Source organism: Corythoichthys intestinalis, chromosome 19, assembly GCF_030265065.1.
Source record: "Corythoichthys intestinalis isolate RoL2023-P3 chromosome 19, ASM3026506v1, whole genome shotgun sequence".
In the NCBI taxonomy this organism is placed as follows: domain Eukaryota; kingdom Metazoa; phylum Chordata; class Actinopteri; order Syngnathiformes; family Syngnathidae; genus Corythoichthys; species Corythoichthys intestinalis.
The window spans coordinates 5,305,363-5,325,246 of NC_080413.1; the positions used below are offsets into that span (position 1 = coordinate 5,305,363).

The window sequence follows — 19,884 nt, forward strand, 5'->3', positions numbered from 1 at the left end:
GGATCCTGCAGTGGGGGTAGAGCTGGTCCACTGTTCTACAGCCGGGATGAAAACCACACTGCTACTCCTGAATCCCGAGATTTGACTTCCTGACAGACCCTCCTCTCCAGCACCTCTGAATAGACGTTACCGGAGGCTGAGGAGTGTGATCCCTCTATGATTGGAACACACCCGTCGGTCCCCCTTCCTAAATAGGGGGACCATCACCCCGGTCTACCAATCTCAAGGCACTGTCCCCGATGTCCACACGATGTTGTAGAGGGGTGTCAGTCACAACATCCAGAGCCTTTGGGAACTCCGGGTGGATCTAATCGACCCCCAGCGCCTTGCCACCGAGGGGCTTAGACGTCCAATCCGTGTAAAAAAGTAACCCAAAATCAACAGGAAGTGGCCCATAAATGCCCCAAAATAAATAGGAAGTGAACTGTAAATCACCAGGAAATAACATAAAATTCCCAAAATGATCTCATTGCCTGGCATTAGCTACCACTCACAACCATAGAATGAACGAATGTTCATTTGCTGCCACCCTCCCACTTCAAACGGATTGGACCATCCCTCCCACTTCAAACGGATTGCACGTCTACTAGTTATAAACTGTGTAAAAACTAGCCTCGCGTAAACCATAGTTTGACACCGCTAGCTTAAATCCGCTATATCCATTTTGTTTTGTAAATTAAAAACCTCACATTATATTTCTTTCTGCATGCTGCTTCAGTGTCTGCCTGCTACAAAACCCGAAACAGGATCACGGTTGACTGGCAACTTTTTATTAGAGACCTAACACATCACATGAGCATGCAACGTCAGATAGGACACACCGACCGCTAAGGCATTTTTCCATCGACGTCCCGACACGAACCGAAGCTGCCTTTGTCGGTAGGTCCTCCAGTTTTTAAAGTGCAAAGTTCACAGAATGAGGCTTGGACCTACACGAGCACTATGTTGTAAACAGAGCTATTCAGAACTACACGAGGGGAAGACCCGAGTAAGACAGGTCCGGGACAAGAGGAAAGAATCACGTTTTTGAAGACAACTTGGACAATCAAATGAGTCACGAGACACGGCCGCTTCAAGTCGGGACAATTGTACAAATCAAAACACGAACATGTGACGAGGTCCGTTTACGAGGACCAGATCGGGTCGACTGATTTCATGGAAACAGTAGATATAATAGACTGACATAGCACCACAACAATGGGGGGGATTGTTGGTTGACATACAGATCCAAACAAATACAGAACCACTACAGACGGTCTCCGACGGTGTCGGAATGTTGGCTTTCTCACTTTTGTGATGTCTTTAAACGCTTGATTGGGCTGTTTCGTCCACATTTGAAAAACAGATGCTCGATTAGGTTTAAGTCTAGAGTCTCTAAACAAGAAATGCTAACGATTGTTGCCGTTCAGTAGAGTGTTAAATTATTATGCTAGTACATTTTGCCTTCTTACTTTTGTGATGTCTTTAAACGCTTGATTTTGGGCTGTTTTAGTACACGGAAAAAATGCATGCTCGATAGGGTTTAAGTCTAGAGAGACTGACAGGTCTAAAACAACTTGCATTGATGACACATACGATCCAAACAAAAACTGCTACCAAGAGTAGTCACCAGTTGATTTTTTTAAAAAATAGATTATGCTAGAACATTTTGCATTCTTATGTTTATGATACCCTTAAGAACTCGATTTGTCAAATTTATTCACGCAGGGAAATGCTCGGTAGGGTTTAAGTCTAAAGAGATTGATTGGCCTAAAACAAGTTGAATTGATGACACGTATTATACAAAACAAAAAAGTGGTTGCCGCTCAGGCGAGTTTTTAATTTATTGTGCTAGAACATTTTGCATTCCTAATTTTATGATAACTATAAGAACTCGAATTGGCCGATTTATTCACTTAGGGAAATACGTACTCGATAGGGTTTAAGTCTATAGAGATTGCTTGACCTAAAAAGAATCGAGAGTAGTCGTCTTTCAGTTGAGTTTTTAAACCATTATACTCAAACATTAATGCATTCATACTTTTGGGATGCCTGGATTTGGGTCATTTCGTCAGAGGAAAAGCACATGCTCGAAAGGGTTTAAGTCTGGAAAGTAGGCTATTTTAAAGCACCTGAAACCACTTCAATTGAAGGAACTTATGATACAAACGAGAACTGCTACTGAGTTGGTAATGTTCAAGGGAGTTTTTTGCTGGGATGTTAGGGTTTAGCATTTGAGCCGCTTTTTCAAATAGGAAAAACACGTGCTCGATAGGGTTTAAGTCGAGAGATTAATTGGCCTAAAACGAGTTGACGTCACATACGATCCAAACAAAAACTGCTAATGAAAGTTGTTGCAGTTCAGGTGGGATTTTAATTTATTATGCTAGAACATTTTAGCTTTCTTACCTTTGTGATGTCTTTAAACACTAGATGTGGGCTGTTTTTGCACACTTGAAAAATACATGCTCGATGGGGTTTGTCTAGAGAGATTGGCAGGCCTAAAACAAGTTAAATTGATGACATGTATGATCCAAACAGGACAGTAATTGCCGCTCAGGCGAGTTTTTAATTCATTATGCTAGAACATTTCGCATTCTTACTTCTGTGATGTCTTTAAATGCTTGATTTGGGCTGTTTTTTTCCACATTAAAAAATACATGCTCGATAGGGTTTAGGCCTAGATAGATTGACAGGCCTAAAAAAAAAAAAACTGATGACGGGTACGATGCAAACAAGAACTGCAAACTAAAGTTGTTGCCGTTCAGTTGAGTTTTTATTATGCTAGAAAATTTTGCATTCATACTTTTACGATGTCTTTAAATGCTTGTTTGGGCTGTTTCTGCACATGGGAAAAACACATGCTCAATATGGTTTAAGTCTGGAGAGATTGATTGGCCTAAAAAAAACTTGAATTGATGACACGTACGATCCTAAATGATAACTTTAAGAACTCGATTTGTCCGATTTTGTTCGCGCAGGAAAATGGTCGATAGGGTTTAAGTCTAGAGAGATCGATTGGCCTGAAACAACTTGAATTGATGACACATACGATCCAAACAAAAACTGCTACCAAGAGTGGTCACCAGTTGAGTTTTTTGAAAATCGATTATGCTTGAACATTTTGCATTTTTACGTTGATGATAACCTTAAGAACTCGATTTGTCCGATTTATCCATGCAGGAAAATGCTCGATAGGGTTTAGGTCTAGAGAGATTGATTGGCCTAAAACAAGTTGAATTGATGACACGTACTATCCAGCCGCTCAGGCGAGTTTTTAATTCATTGTGCTTGAACGTTTTGCATTCCTAATTTTATGATAACTATAAGAACTCGAATTGGCCGATTTATTCACTTAGGGTAATACATGCTCGATAGGGTTTAAGTCTATAGAGATTGCTTGACCTAAAAAGAATCGAGAGTAGTCGTCTTTCAGTTGAGTTTTTAAACAATTATGCTCAAACATTTATGCACTTACTTTTGAGATGCCTGGATTTGGGTCATTTCGTCACAGGAAAACTACGTGCTCGAAAGGGTTTAAGTCTGGAAAAATAGGCTATTTTAAAGCACCTGAAACAACTTCAATTGAAGGAACTTGCGATACAAACGAGAACTGCTACCGAGTTGGTAATGTTCAAGCGAGTTTTTTGCTAGGATGTTAGGGTTTAGCATTTGAGCAGCTTTTTCAAACAGGAAAAAACATGCTCGATAGGGTTTAATTTGAGAGAGATTGATTGGCCTAAAACGATCTAAACAAAAACTGCTAACAAAGGTTGTTGCAGTTCTGGTTCGGGTTTTAATTTATAATGCTAGAACATTTTGGCTTTCTTAATTTTGTGATGTCTTTAAACGTTTGATTTAGGCTGGTTTTGCACACGGGAAAAATGCATGCTAGATAGGTTTTAAGTCTAGAGAGATTGGCAGGCCTAAAACAAGTTGAATTGATGAAACATATTATCCAAACAAAAAAGTTGTTGCCGCTCAGGCGAGGTTTAATTTATTGTGCTAGAACATTTTGCATTCCTAATTTTATGATAACTATAAGAACTCGAATTGGCCGATTTATTCACTTAGGGAAATACGTACTTGATAGGGTTTAAGTCTATAGAGACTGCTTGACCTAAAAACATTCGAGAGTAGTCGTCTTTCAGTTGAGTTGTTAAACAATTATACTCAAACATTTATGCATTCTTACTTTTGGGATGCCTGGATTTGTCACAGGAAAAACACATGCTCGAAAGGGTTTAAGTCTGGAAAGTAGGCTATTTTAAAGCACTTGAAACAACTTCAATTGAAGGAACTTACGATACAAACAAGAACTGCTACTGAGTTGGTAATGTTCAAGCGAGTTTTTTGCTAGGTAGCTTTTTCAAATAGGAAAAATACATGCTCGATAGGGTTTAAATCTCGAGCAATTTCACCATCTTGAAGCACGATAGGGTTTAAATCTCGAGCAATTTCACCATCTTGAAGCACAAAAACAAGTCGAGTTGAAAGTACTTCCGATCCAAACACAAGAATTGCCAAGGAGAGTTGTTGTTTTTCAGGCGAACTCTCAATTCATGACGCTTTAACATTGTTTGTGACGTTTGTCATCTTGTCAACAGAACCTCAATTATTTGTCGTGGGCCACTTAATCCCATCAGTCTCCTCTTCGGCACGCTTCATATGGTTTACGTTGGCAGGGTTGGACGTCGCCAGACTAAAAATCTTCCGATGCAGGGATATGAACAAATACAACTGCTACCCTCTGAGTATATTTATTGCCTTTTGTTTTGCTGTTAAACTACCTGCTTGTTTTTTGTGCACATACTGGAAATGGCTTAAAGAGTTGGAAAGACGCCACATCTCGGAGGCGTCAACCCACACGACGTGAGTCAGGACACTATGGCAACAACGCAATATTTCCTATTTTTAGATAGATCAGGGCTGCGGTTATATGCGAAGGGCACTAATATACGCCTGAAGTTAAAATTTGAGTTCCTATACAATATTTACAACCACACACGCGCGCATACCTCTCGACTGTACATGAGCTTAAAGATTTATATATTCTCTGTATGTACACATTTATAAGGGGGGACCCTTACCTCACGATGAGCCGGGAAGAGACACTGTTAAAAATGAATCCTAGAGTCATAAATAGGGATAAAACAACGGCTGCTGGGGAAATGAAAAGCACAAAGACAAAAATTCTTAACAAAATCAGTGCAGAAGACGGGAAAGATTGTCCAAAACATTCCTACGTAGCGGACTACAGGAAAAGTGCGGCTTGTTGTTGAGTTTTTGGCTTGCGGCAGCTGCGTCTGCGGTTGTTACGGAGTTCCCCCCTCAAGGAGAAAATGAAAAGTTCACTTCACAGTCTCAATACACGCACAAGTCGGGAAACTTCATCTCGTAGATGGGGACAGAGCGGGTCTGGTTCTGGCCATACCCGGACGAAATGGTTCCTGACGGGCTGGGCGGCGGCCTGAGAAGAAATTGTCGTTGTAGTTACGGTATTAGGCAGCAATTTTTTCTTGTGAGGAAATAACTGTCTCACCTGATTGTAATCTCAAAGATCTGGTTGAGTTTGCTTTGCAGCAGGGTGGCCTAATCAAGTCGAAACAAGACAAATGACACTTGAGACCAACAGCGGGGTGAAAAATAAAGGGTGTGTGTGAAGTTGGAGGGGGAAAAAATGTTTTTTTTATACCCGAGCGCCGCAGTGGGCAGCGATCTCCTCGAAGGGAGCTTTCTGGAACTTTTCCACCACTTGCCTCCTACGCTCCCTCTCCTGCTCCTCCATGCCTACGCTGTCCACTAGGGGGGGACAAAAACATGAAGAGTCAGGTGTAATTCAATAGACAGACTGCAATAGTGTTCGAATAATCGAGTAATCAGATAAGGAACATAAAGAATTAAAATACCTGAGCAAAGCCTCAAACGGTATAAAAAACATCAATAAATGAGGATCTAAGTACAATAAAAGAACAATTGGGTAACTTGCATAGCAAAGGTCCGCTAGCATAAATGCTATAGAATGGTAACTTTTTTTGTTTTATACAATGCTCTTAACAAATGGTTCGAACACATATTCCCACAAAAAAACGGCTAAATACACCTATAAACTAGATTACAAATGCATTAAAAAAACATTAGCTTAAACCAAAATATACCTCATGTTGGTCTTAACAGGAAGCAGCTAGATTCAGCCATGTGAAATAAGTTATGGCATATTCACTGGTGCCACTAGAGGGCAGTGTATCCACCCCAATTAAAACTAAATGCAAACACTCTTCTAACCAATCTTTTTTCTAATAGAATTACTCGAGTTAATCGATTAATCGTTGCAGCACTAAATCTGATTATTTTCTTTCAGTAACCACCAATCGAATGCGTTCATTTTTCCAAACCAGTAATCTGATTAAAGTTAGTTTGCTTAGTGTCTGTGCGTTACTATTTTGTTATTGCCTCATAATGTATGTACAATAAAAATATTGTAGTCATGTACAAAGAGTATTTTGAATAGAAAATGTTAAAAAGGTTCCCGCTATGATTGCTCCTTTATAGTTACTTCCTGTTTTGGTCTCAAGTCATACACGCTAATTGTTTTGGGACTGAGAAAGGCGTGTGGAGCGAGGGTGCACTTTTGAGCCAAGTGCAGCCACCAGTTGGGATGTGTGAGCTAAGTTTGACTTGTTTGAGTATTTTTCCTTCATTCTGGAGGGTTCCAGCGTTAGGTTGGAGCCGCTACATGCGCGGCCGTTTCGTAGCTTTGCTGTTGCAACGGCCGGTAGTCGTCGAGTATTGTGTACATCATATTCGTATTGCACATATACACTCACCGGCCACTTTATTAGGTACACCTGTCCAACTGCTCGTTAACACTTAATTTCTAATCAGCCAATCACATGGCGGGAACTCAGTGCATTTAGGCATGTAGACATGGTTTAAGACAATCTCCTGCAGTTCAAACCGAGCATCAGTATGGGGAAGAAAGGTGATTTGAGTCACTTTGAACGTGGCATGGTTGTTGGTGCCAGAAGGGCTGGTCTGAGTATTTCAGAAACGGCTGATCTACTGGGATTTTCACGCACAACCATCTCTAGGGTTTACAGAGAATGGTCCGAAAAAGAAAAAATATCCAGTGAGCTGCAGTTCTGTGGGCGGAAATGCCGTGTTGATGCCAGAGATCAGAGGAAAATGGCCAGACTGGTTCGAGCTGATAGGAAGGCAACACTGACTCAAATAACCACCTGTTACAACCAAAGTAGGCAGAGGAGCATCTCTGAACGCACAGTACGTTGAACTTTGAGGCAGATGGGCTACAGCAGCAGAAGACCACGCCGGGTGCCACTCCTTTCAGCTAAGAACAGGAAACTGAGGCTACAATTTGCACAAAGTCATCGAAATTGTACAATAGAAGATTGGAAAAACGTTGCCTGGTCTGATGAGTCTCGATTTCTGCTGCGACATTCGGATGGTAGGGTCAGAATTTGGCGTCAACAACATGAAACCTTGCCTGCCTTGTATCAACGGTTCAGGCTGGTGGTGGTGGTATAATGGTGTGGGGAATATTTTCTTGGCACTGTTTGGGCCCCTTGGTACCAATTGAGCATTGTTGGAACGCCACAGCCTACCTAAGTATTTTTGCCGACCATGTCCATCCCTTTACTACCACAATGTACCCAACTTCTGATGGCTACTTTCAGCAGGATAATGCGCCATGTCAAAAAGCTGGAATCATCTCAGACTGGTTTCTTGAGCATGACAATGAGTTCACTGTACTCAAATGGCCTCCACAGTCACCAGATCTCAATCCAATAGAGCATCTTTGGGATGTGGTGGAATGGGACATTCGCATCATGGATGTGCAGCCGACAAATCTGCACCAACTGTGTGATGCCATCATGTCAATATGGACCAAACTCTCTGAGGAATGCTTCCAGCACCTTGTTGAATCTATGCCACGAAGAATTGAGGCACTTCTGAGGGCAAAAGGGGGTCCAACCCGTTACTAGCATGGTGTACCTTATAAAGTGGCAGGTGAGTGTATGCCGTAAGGTGATGTTTAGGATCTTTGGGATGTGTTGTAAGTCCAACTGAGTGTAAAGTGCTTAGTTGCCGCCACGTTTTGTGGCCAAATTGACCACGTGTGTGTAAGGCACCCTTCTGGATTGTGCGAGTAATTTCATTAGAAAAAAAGATTCAAATTAAATTTTGGTGCTTTGAGTATTTGTTTAAAGTAGTGTTGTGATGGTTTGTTTTGAAAGTGTTTGCATTTGGTTTTATTGCTTAGGGTGGATACACCGCCCTCTAGTGGCAACAGTGAATACGCCATAACTCAACATGGCTGAATCCAGAAGCACCCTGTTAAGAACAACATAGGGTTATGTTTTTGTTTGTGCTTATATGTTTGTTTGTTCACTCATTATTGAATTTAGAAGCATATTTAGCAGTATTTGTTTGTTTTGGGGGGGGGGGGGGTATGTGTTTGAACGATTTCTGAATTTAAAAAAAAAAAAAAAAAACCTTAGCATTTTGTAGCATTTAAGCTAGGGGACTTTTGCTATGCAAGTTAGCCAATTATTCTTTTTTTGTACTTAGATCCTCATTATTTATGATTTATATCGTATAAGGCTCAGATCAGGTATTTGAATCTATTTTTAAAAGCATTTATTGCCCTGGGGAAATGAAACTACAATTCGGTATAGTTTGAAGAAACTTTTTTTGTTTTTGCATTTAATGCATTTAAGTGCAATGTCAGCAAGTCCAAATAAATGTTACTGCAGGCATAAACACTTGTTTGTTTTACTTGTATTACAACGCAATAAATGTTTGTAATCAGATTACTCGATTCAATTACTAATTGATGGATTAATCGATTAACTAAATAAACGATAGCTGCAGCCCCAGAGTACTCCACAACAATACGATGGATTTCAATTTTTTATTTATGATTATTTGTATTTATTTATTTATTTATTTATTTTACAATTTTCTGGATTGTTTCTAAGGGATTCATTTCGGCTAGATATTCATACTGCAGCGACTTATTTATTATGTGTTACGCCCGCAATGGTTCATGGGTTGTTGCTATGTTCTGGTGTTTTCTGTAAAGGCACTGTCTCTTAAGGTCATGTGGTGAACGTGTGATGGGGGATAAGAGTCGTAAGTGGGAAACATATAATCTGTCTCTCATTGTTCTTCCATGTCACTTGCCACAATTCTGCACACAGTCACTGAAAATCGACCGCTAATGAACTCCTTAATTACATTAGAGCTGCATCTCTAAGGTAAATATGTTTTATCTGCAATTCGGTTGTATCGCGTTCATGTTACACAAACCCGAGCAACGTCGGTTTGTGGTTTTTGCCAAGAGCCTATTATCATCTAAAATAGATAAATCATTCAAATGTCTAAAATGCTTCAACAAAATCGTCAAACAAAACAGAATTGCCTTCCGATTGTGTTAAATGCGTGTATAATTCCGTATTAAATTGACTAAAAACCCTTGAATTGAATCAAATTGTGGCATATGTGAAATATCGGCAATTATTGACTGTTTTCCCCAAAAAATCAATATCGTATCATCATGAAATTGCTGATTTACTCCTCATTCGAGAAGTCCACAATTTTTTGTTCAAAGCGGCCATTTGAGAGAGATGACAAGATTGTTGTCAATAGCACTGAAACATGTTGTTCCAGTTTCTAATGCTACGGTAAGCTGTACTTTGTTAGCATGAAGCAGCATCTCTAAGTTCCACATGACTTATTAATGCGATTGCAGCCAAACATGACCCCTACCCTAAGGGCCGAGCGTCAGCTGTCCGAGCGTTTCAACGACTGCTTTATATCACGCCGTGAATGATGAGTTGCACTCCCAAAAAGGAACTGTGAGGCCAATTTATTTTTTCTGTAGAATGAAAACATATGGGCTTCACATCAAAAAGATAAATATGACATCAATGTATCAGCTTGTAATCGGAGGCGTTTGCATCTGGATCTGATGCTTTAGCAAGGTGATTATTAAGGTGGGGTAAGTATTGGAACAGATGGGCTGAAAGTGGATACTTTTATAACTGTAAAATGCACAAACGTATTAGGATTCAGTTACTGCACTGGTTGGTAACAATGACAGAAATGCATTGTTTTCTAAAGTAAAAGCAGATGTTTGCAAATGTCTTATTTGGATTCAAGACAAATATAATCTGCTTTCATGGCGGTTGACAAGAAATATGGAAAATGTTGGAGGGCTGTCGGTGAAGTATCAGGTTGAAGTGGTATTGATAGCAATCGACATCCAAGCCATTTGAACTGCTAGCCTCTCTTAGTTCAAATGGATTGGACGCCCGTCGCTGTCAATTACACTGAATGAGTTAATTTAGTCTTGAAGGAGACGGTACCTTTTCTCTTAGGCACAGTCTAATTGTTTGTATTACTCTAACACACCCAATATGAAATCAGTAGCACCTTTACCATAGTTTAAGGAAAACAAGCAAAATATAGGGCATAAGAGATAAACAATTCCTTCATATCACGGTCATGCAACTGACGCACCAACTCTCGCTATCAGTTCTCCCGGACAGTGCAGAACAAATGGCGGGACGCTCTGTCCCAACACAAGGAACACCGGAGAACACCCGATATCCAACTGATAACACGACTGACAAGACTCCGAGAGCCCCTTTGACGCTGAGGTGGCAAAATCCACAACTCTCGTTGCCCGGACAACAGTAACTCCCGAATCCTCCTGTCCAATCCACAGACAGACAATAATCCTAAACACACCCTTCTTCCTGCCCACAGCCCGCCCCGCGAGAGCCTTCAAAAGACTGAATGTTTAACTAATCGTGGTCATTTTTTTCTCTGGAACTTTTAGTTGACGTGTGATATGGTGACCTTGGAATGAGTTTGCCTCCTCGTCTGAGTCTGTTCTACTTTTCTGTTTGATCGCTGTCAACCCGAATAAATTGTCAACTTGTTCTCGGGGAGCCTTCTTTAACCCTTATTTGCCAATTGTATCACATTTGATACACCTAAAATTTCATGATTTTGAGACTAATTCAGAATTTTGACATTTATTTTTTGAAAAAAAAAAAAAAAAAAAAAAGACTAATGCAAGTCAACAGATGCATCTGCAGGTTCCATGAGGAAAAAAAAAACAGGATTTAGCAAGGGTCATAGATATTAGAGCGCTTATTACACATACCGTAATTTCCCAAATATAAGGCGCACCCGTGTATAATGCGCACCCCAAATTTACTTGTAAAATCTAGGAAAAATTATTGTAACCGTTTATAACGCGCACCCTAATTTTAGCACCAATAAATAGAAGAATACAAGACAACAGAGCTCGTGTACAGATACAGAAATGTCATTTTACTGACTGGTGAAACACAGCACAAGCATAGCATATTGGTAGCTCAAAACAATATAATTTGACAACTTCTCCAACTTAGCAGAATCTAGGAGAAAACAAAACAGATGTGACTTTTCTTTTAAAGGCTGCTGTATAACTTGCTCATTTCATCATGATGAATCAATGTTTCTTCCATGGATCGATACGGTAAAATGAAAGTGAGAACGTAAGTCGGAAATCTGAGAGGGCTCATCGCTGTCGACACGACAGTAACAATAGGAACTATTGTTATTTGGGTTTGAGTTTCCCGAGGGACAGATATAGTTGACGGACACAAGAAGTCTGTGTGCTTACGTTTGTTATGGTCCGAGTTGCGGAGCTGCAATAAACGCTGACTCAAATGAGTTCAAGAAACTAAATTCTGTGCTTTATGAAGAGTGAAAAAAGCAGAATTTAACACAGACAAAATCATTCGGCCGATAGAGTGAAGTGTTACCTAAACAAAATGGTGACATCACGTACCGTAATGGTCGGCAACGGATCGCCGCATACGTTTCTTCAACACAACGTGGCCGTGTCAATAAAAAAAAAAAAAAAAAAAAGTTTTATATGTATATATATATATATATATTTATTTTTTTAAATTTCTGTCTCCATCCATGTACCTATTTATAATGCGCACCATGATTTTACAAGTTGATTTTGGGGAAAAAAGTGTGCCTTATATTCGGGAAATTACAGTATTCATTTTGACTTTTCTTTTTACAAATTTGAAAAAAGGTTTCAATAGGACCCGATTTTTCAAATTTTAGGATTCTCTGATAATTGCTTCATGTTGCAGGTATTTACATGTTAAACCTTTCAAAATGGAGTCAGTACAAAGGGTTAGCATTAAGATGAACGAGCGGAGTTTGGCCTTCTGGCCGGATAGTTGGGATCCCGCCGGCCCGGGTTGTTGGAGCTGCGTCAGCGTGGGTCCGGCGGTTCGGCTGGTGCGGTTCCGGCAGTCTGGCTAGAAAGTCAGATTGCTTCAGTCTCTAAATGATGATTAGCGCATCAAGATGATTGTCGATTGATTTGCTAATTGAATACTGGCTGCATTTCTCCAATGTTTTTGAATTTGAATGGTTGTATAATGTACATCGGCGATGCATTATTTTCTGCATGTAAAAATTACGTGTCAAACGGGTGACAAACCTGACCCTTCACAGCATTTTATGTTGCCCAATAAAGTAAATCACGCGTCGACTTTATGTTTCTAACTAAATAGAAACTATGCAAGTGGACAAAAGCGGTAGTGTTTTGCCTTAAGGAAGACTGTGTTTCCCTTGAGGACCAGCGCACAGTGTTGTGAAATCCTGATCTCCCAGTTGCATGCGGATAGATTAAACTAAATTTTTGTTTCCAGCTGCTGTGTGAAGGATGAATAGTAATAAGGTAATGAATCCAGTTGTGGATAAACAATAGCATATGATGATGTTGACAATGAGAAACCTTTGATTTTGTACAGTATACCCCCCACCGGCACTCCATCCACCCCCCCACCCGAAGCTCACTTTGGGGCGGCAGGGTGGGGGGGATCATGTCAGCGAGTGAATGCAGGGCCATAGTTTATTCTTGAGTGTCCTTTTATCCTCGTAGGCTCCCTTTGTATTTTTTTTTGTCTCCCCGGCAGTGTTGTTACCGTATTTTTCTTGTTAAAAATAATAAAATTGGATAATTAGACGTATTTTAAAAGAGTGGCTTTCTAAATTTTGCCAGGACATAGCTCTCAGCCGCTACACTAGCACTGATAAAGCTTGCCAGAAGCTCGTCAGACTTCCTCAAAAACTCAGGATTTTATAGACGAATATGGTTCCATATGATACTATATACTGCAATAAAATGAATTGTAAATGGATGGGCATCCACTATTTGCTACGACAAAATAACGCAATGCTAGCGTTAATTAGCCATTTCTGCTGGCACTCGGAGGATTCTATTGCCACAGTATACTACAACAAAGTTGTTACAGTGCTGGCCAAAAGTATTGGCACCCCTGCTATTCTGTCAGATAATTCTCAATTTCTTCCAGCAAATGATTGCAATTACAAATGCTTTGGTAGTAATACCTTTACTGATTTTGCTTGCAATGAAAAAAGACAAAAGAGAATGGAAAAAAAAAAAATCATTATCAACACAAAATTCCAAAAATGGGCGTGACAAAAGTTTTGGCACCCTTTGAAAAATCATGTGATGCTTCTCTAATTTGTGTAATTAACAGCTCCTGTTACTTACCTGTGGCACATAACAGGTAGTGGCAATAACTAAATCCCACTTACAGCAAGTTAACATGGATTAAAGTTGACTCAACCTCTGCCCTGTGTCCTTGTGTGTACCACATTGAGCATGGAGAAAAGAAAGATGACCAAGGAACTGTCTGAGGATATGAGAAGCAAAATTGTGAGGAAGCATGGGCAATCTCAAGGCTACACGTCCATCTCCAAAGACCTGATTGTTCCTGTGTCTACTGTGCGCAGTGTCATCAATAAGTGTAAAGCCCATGACACTGTGGCTAACCTCCCTTGATATGGAGGGAAGAGAAAAATTGACGACATAAAAGACTGAGCGGATGGGGAATAAAGAACCTCGACTAACATCCAAACAAGTTCAAGCTGTCCTGCAGCCCGAAGGTACAACAGTGTCACTCCGTACTATCGGTCAGCGTCTGAATGAAAAGGCTAGAATAACCAGGAAGACCCCACTTCTGACCAAGAGACATAAAAAAGCCAGGCTGGAGTTTGCAAAAACTTACCTGAGAAAGCCAAAAACGTTTTGGAAGAATGTTCTCTGGTTAGATTAGACAAAAGTAGAGCTTTTGGGAAAAGGGATCAACATAAAGAGTTTACATGGGGAAAAAACAAGGCCTTCAAAGAAAAGAACACTGTCCCCACAGTCAAACATAGGGGAGCTTCCCTGATGTTTTGGGGTTGCTTTGCTACCTCTAGCACTGGACTGCTTGACCATGTACATGTCATGATGAAGACTGAAGACTACCAAAAAATTTTGCAGCATAATGTGGGGCTCAGTGTGAGAAAACTGGGTCTCCCTCAGAGGTCATGGGTCTTCCAGCAGGAAAATGACCCAAAACACATTTCAAAAAGCACTAGAAAATAGTTTGAGAGACAGCACTGGAGACTTCTAAAATGGCCAGCAATGAGTCCAGACCTGAATCCCATAGAACACCTGTGGAGAGATCTGAAAATGGCAGTTTGGAGAAGCCACCCTTCAAATCTCAGAGACCTGGAGCAGTTGGCCCAAGAAGAATGGTCTAAAACTGCAGCAGAGCATTGTAAGAAACTCAGTGATAGATACCGGAAGCGGTTGTTTGCAGTTATTTTGTCTAAATGTTGCGCTCCCATGTATTAGGCTGAGGGTGCCAATACTTTTGTCCGGCCCATTTTTGGAGATTTGTGTAAAATGATAATGATCTTTTTTTCCCCCCGTTCTCTTTTGTGTTTTGTCATTGCAAGCAAAATAAATGAAGATATTACCACCAAAGCAGTTGTAATTGAAATCATTTCCTGGGAGAAATTGAGCATTATCTGACAGAATTGCAGGGGCGCCAATACTTTTGGCTAGCAGTGTAAATCGTCTAACATAGCCGAATCCAGCTGCTCCCTATTAAGACCAACATAAGGTATGTTTTTGGTTGAGCTAATGTTTGTTTATGCATTTGTTATTTAATTTAGAGATATATATTTAGAGTTTTTTTGTTGGAATATGTGTTTGAACGATTTGTTAAGAGCTTCGGGGGAAAAAAAAAAAAAAAAAAAAACCTTAGCATTTTATAGCATTTAAGCTTGCGGACTTATGCTATTCAAGTTGACCAATCATTCTTTTGTTGTAATAGATCCTCATTTATTAATTTTTTTATACCATTTGAGGCTAAACTCAGGTATTTTATTTCATTTCACGTCATTTCCTGTCAATTTTCAGTCACTTCCTTTTCCTTTTGGGGCATTTGTGGGTCACTACCTGTTGATTTTTGACTCAAAATCAACAGCAAGTGACCTGTAAACGCTTTGTTTTCAGTGCCATTACGGCGCTAGACTTCCAAGCGAGTTAAACGAATTGGATGTCTAGCGCCGTCAATGTTGGCCATCGAGTTAATGTAGACATTCATTCATTTTGGCAGAAGCCCTGACTTTTCGGGGGTTGTTTTATCAGATCCAGATGTACTGTAAATACCGGGAAATAAAATCTGTTAAAAGTAATGTTTCATATTCATTTTTTGCAATGTCACACCCACACACTTGGAATCTACATCAAAACTAAAGGAACAAGTCTCCCCTCCAGGAAGCTATACCGTTGGCTCCAAAACGTTCTAAGCTTCAGCCACAAATTTGATTTAAACATGCGGGAATATATTTATTTTTATAGAACTTCAGTGCGTCTCACCACAACGTATGCCATATAAACTTGTGGAAATCCGGATCTTGATTAACATCCTTTCCAGTTTAAGAAACGTGATGCTCGACAAATATGCAACGACCCTCGATGAAAATTAAATCAACCATGTTAAGGTCATGTCTTAAAACACTCCTGTAGACATAAACTGTAACTCAAGCCTTTAAAGTTTTGAATAAATAACAGATGCTTATAATTTTACTGAAGAACAATAAACTGAACTAGTCCAGCGACCCACTTGCACATCAGTAGCGGTCATTTTTTGTTTTTTCTAAATACTGTGCCGAGTGTTATGCGAACATACCGATAGCGTTTTTGAGTGTTTCGAAGGTGATCTCCTCAGCTGGGGTCCGCTAGGAAAACAAAACCACATGCAAAGTTCACAGTGGGCACGAGAATGCAGATATTTTTACACAACTCAAGTGATGATTGAAGTACATAAATATTTTGCAAAGTCATGGCATTGTTTTTGGCTCTTACCTCTTCTTTCTCCGGACTGTTCCGAGATTCAACTTCGACTTGGAGTGAGATCGTCTCCCCGATGCTCTTTCTCTTCGAGAGACGGTCCTCGTCTTCGTAAATAAAAACACAGTTTCAAATGGGATTTTAGAGGATTTGAGTGAAGAAAACTTACTTACCGGTGTACTGAGGGACATAGGGGGTCACCAGTCGATCCGTGTTATAACCGCTGCCTCCGAGGACTTCCGTGATCTTGGACTGGAGGAACAACACGTCGCCTTCTACCTTGTCGAGCGAGGATGGGAGCCTTGGCGAGAGGGAAGAAAGGTGTTACATGAAGTGGAAATATAAGGAAAGGATTGCGGCGTTGACGTACTTGGGCACGTCGATAAAGACGTCCTCGGGCAACAGGTAAGGAGTTTCTTTCTGTCTCACTTCAATCACCTGAAACGAGGAAAATATATGGACCTGAGTTTTAAGAACAATGCCTCTTATTTAACCGTACGATATGTACAGTATGATAATCAGCGTTGTTAATCTTACTTTAAAAAAGTAATTGATTACAGTTACAATTTACTTCTCCCAAAAAGTAATTGCGTTAGTAACTCAGTTACCTGAATGTAAGAGTAATTAGTTACTTGCCAAAGTAACTGGTGATAATTTTCATGTTTTTTTTTCTCAAAAAAAAAAAAAAAAAAAAAAAAAAAAAGGTCACACAATGTGAAGTTTAAATGTTTTTTGGGACAATTGGCACTAGCTCAATTCTTTACCCTAAACTTAACTAGACACAGGGGCAGAGGTTGCGCGAGACATTTTCGTTGTCTGTCATTTTGACTGACAGGGTCATAAAAATCAGGTCATAATCTATTTTTAACCGTCACTTAAATTTTTAAAATGATAATAATGACATATTCAATACTATTTAGTTTTCATTCATTTTTAATTAATATTCTGTCCGAACAAGCTTAACAGAGAATCCACACCGTGCCATCACACATCAAGCAGATGAATATGTAACTTTTTCTCCGCAGTGACAAAAACAGCTGACTGTGGCCCCAGTAGGTAGGCTACATATGGAACAATGAAACAGCTCCCCTGCTGTGGCGTGAACGCAGTCTCACACCTTCCTCCTGGTGCGCATGGACTTGAATTGCGTGCCCGCTTGTGCATAATCAAATGTCTCAACTGGGATTGCTGCAGAGGCTATTGCCATGAGGTTTTGGACTTTTGCCTCGGACAGACGACTTCTCATGGCCGTTTTGATGTTGTTCTGGAGGCTGAATCCGCACTCTGCGGCCACACTCTTTTATCAACACCATCGTCGTTTTGGGGCTTTTTGAAGAAACTTCGGACACTCAGTTGCCTTGACATTTTTCCGAGTGAGGCCAACAACGTCATGCATCAAGAGAGACAGTAGCTAATTAATATACTCACTCGCCACCCTGTGGTCTGGGGTGTGAATTGCAACCTGTCAAAACGACAGATGGACTTCAGTTTTTTCCGTCACCGTTTTAAAAAAACTGTCAACGACGGAAAATATTCGGTTAACGCGACCCCTGCACAGGTGTATTGCGGAGATTGCGATAACGATAACTAGATAGTAACCTTTGCTATGTGTGGAAGTCATGTAATGTTGTGAATCAACCGTTAAAGTTGTTAAAATTGCTCCCGTTATTGCATTAGGTCCCTTCTGACTATTTTTGACAAGTGTAAGTTTTAAAACTGTTTCATCATTTAAAGATAGATTCAAGTTAAGTTTTGCCGATTTAGGAGAATTTTAGATAAAAAGTTACTTAGGTTCGCTAGGAAGGTTCTCTACAACAGAGCCTTCCTGAGAAGTCTACTGCTTTAAGATGGTGGCTGTTTACTAACGCATCTAGTTCTTTATTATACATGTTGCTAATCCCGCCGTATCTGTCATTTGCATCTAGTTCTGTATAAATGTGATATCTACCGAACCATCATGTGGGCGTAGTTTGTAGGCTATCGGCTACAGTCAGGTATTAGTGGAGCCACCTAGCATAGTAGCATCACGTTTGCAACGGTGTCACACTCCCTTGCCTTCTCCCCACTCCTGCTCTGCTCTCTCGTCTCCGTGAGTCTGTCTTTTTCAGACTTTTCTCGCGTCAGTCAACCAACATCGTAACGCATAGTAACGCACACCTTTCCCGCCTCAGTAACGGTAACGGCGTTGCCAAGATGAGAAAAGTAATTAATTAGATTACGCACTACTGAAGAAAATAACGCCGCTATATTCTAACGCCGTTATTAACAACACTGATGATAATGTTACATAATGCATGAACAACCAAATGCGAACGTGGCCGGTATGTTAACGTAACATAGTTATGAAGAGTTATTCAGATAACTATAGCATAAAGAACATGTTAACAAGTTTACCAAACCATCAGTGTCACTCCAAAACACCAAAATAACATGTGAAATGATATAATAATGTGTTAATAATTTCACACACACGCTCCTGAGTATAATTCGCACCCCTAACCAAACCATGAAAAAAACAGCGACTTATAGTCTCAAAAATACGGGTACTTATGACAAATGTCATTTTGTGTCATCTGGCGAATTATCTCACTTCTGAATGGATTTAAAAGATCCGAGCTGGACATAAATAGAGTTAGTGACATAATTTGCCGGATAAGCAGCTCATAAGCATTCATTAATGCCCATGACAGTCACTTCTTCTTCTTCTTTTCCCTTCGGCTTGTCATGTCAAAATTATGACAGTCTTATGACACTGCTGTCAAAAGAAGTGTTACCCATTAACTCAATAAATCAACAAATAAGCCGCACTGGACTGTAAGCCAAAGGATTCAAAATGAGGGGGAAAAAGTAGCAGCTTGTAGTCCGAAAATTATGGAAGTTAGACTTACGGCATGTTCTTGTACGGAGTAATATTACCCGCCGCTTAATATTTACACCTGTCTCCGTACAACAATTGGATACAAAGTAAGTGACATCATGGAGCGTGTCATCGCCATTTTTAGTGCGGCCTGACGGCATTGTAAACAATGGAGGCGTACCATCAAGACGTGGCATTTGGAGGATCGCCAATGTTATGCATAAGAACTCCTGGTTGCAGTTTCCACTTCCAGGAAATGTACGCAGCACCACACCATATGTTATTTTTTGTAAGCATCGACTGTAACATCCAAAGTAATGATATCAGGCTTTCATTGTTGTTTTCTAAAGATTTATTTCAATCACAACTCAGCGACTGCTCGTAAAAGCCGCGTATGCCCTCAGTCCCTTTACTGTTGCTCCCGAGCGATGCGTTCATGAAAAAAATAGTGATCGCAAAACGGAGTTCCCGACCCCTGGTATAAATAATTTCAAAATTTCCCGCGGGGGAGCAACAAGTTTCGGGTTTAGAGGCAAACTGCGCCAACGATGACATAACACAGGAGGCTGCTCCTTTCTATGCATGCGTGGTTTGCGCATATGCAGGTGTACCTTGCAGAAGCGGGGGGACCTTAAATGCACCTTAAACGTAGTGCGGACAGTAATAAAACTCGTAGGCAAAATACCCCAGAGTAAATTATCTGTCCTAAGGCACTCATTGAACTCATTACCTGCCATTTATCCAATTTTAGAACTGATATTATCTAGTTAATCAAACAAATATATTGTTT

The 19,884-nt window shown here is 40.3% G+C and overlaps 1 protein-coding gene across 1 annotated transcript in view; it reads right to left on the reverse strand.

The window, feature by feature from the left end:
• Positions 1-2,594: 2,594 nt before the first annotated feature.
• The window catches only part of LOC130908017 (protein EFR3 homolog B), an 82,821-nt gene continuing 65,531 nt past the window's right edge, over positions 2,595-19,884 (reverse strand). The window contains exons 17-23 of the mRNA XM_057823606.1: positions 16,608-16,675; positions 16,411-16,538; positions 16,253-16,344; positions 16,077-16,125; positions 5,675-5,781; positions 5,522-5,571; positions 2,595-5,449 (exon numbers count right to left, since the gene is read on the reverse strand). Coding sequence (XP_057679589.1) covers positions 5,344-5,449; positions 5,522-5,571; positions 5,675-5,781; positions 16,077-16,125; positions 16,253-16,344; positions 16,411-16,538; positions 16,608-16,675 — 600 coding nt within the window. The 3' untranslated portion in view covers positions 2,595-5,343. The remainder of the gene's footprint in view (positions 5,450-5,521; positions 5,572-5,674; positions 5,782-16,076; positions 16,126-16,252; positions 16,345-16,410; positions 16,539-16,607; positions 16,676-19,884) is intronic.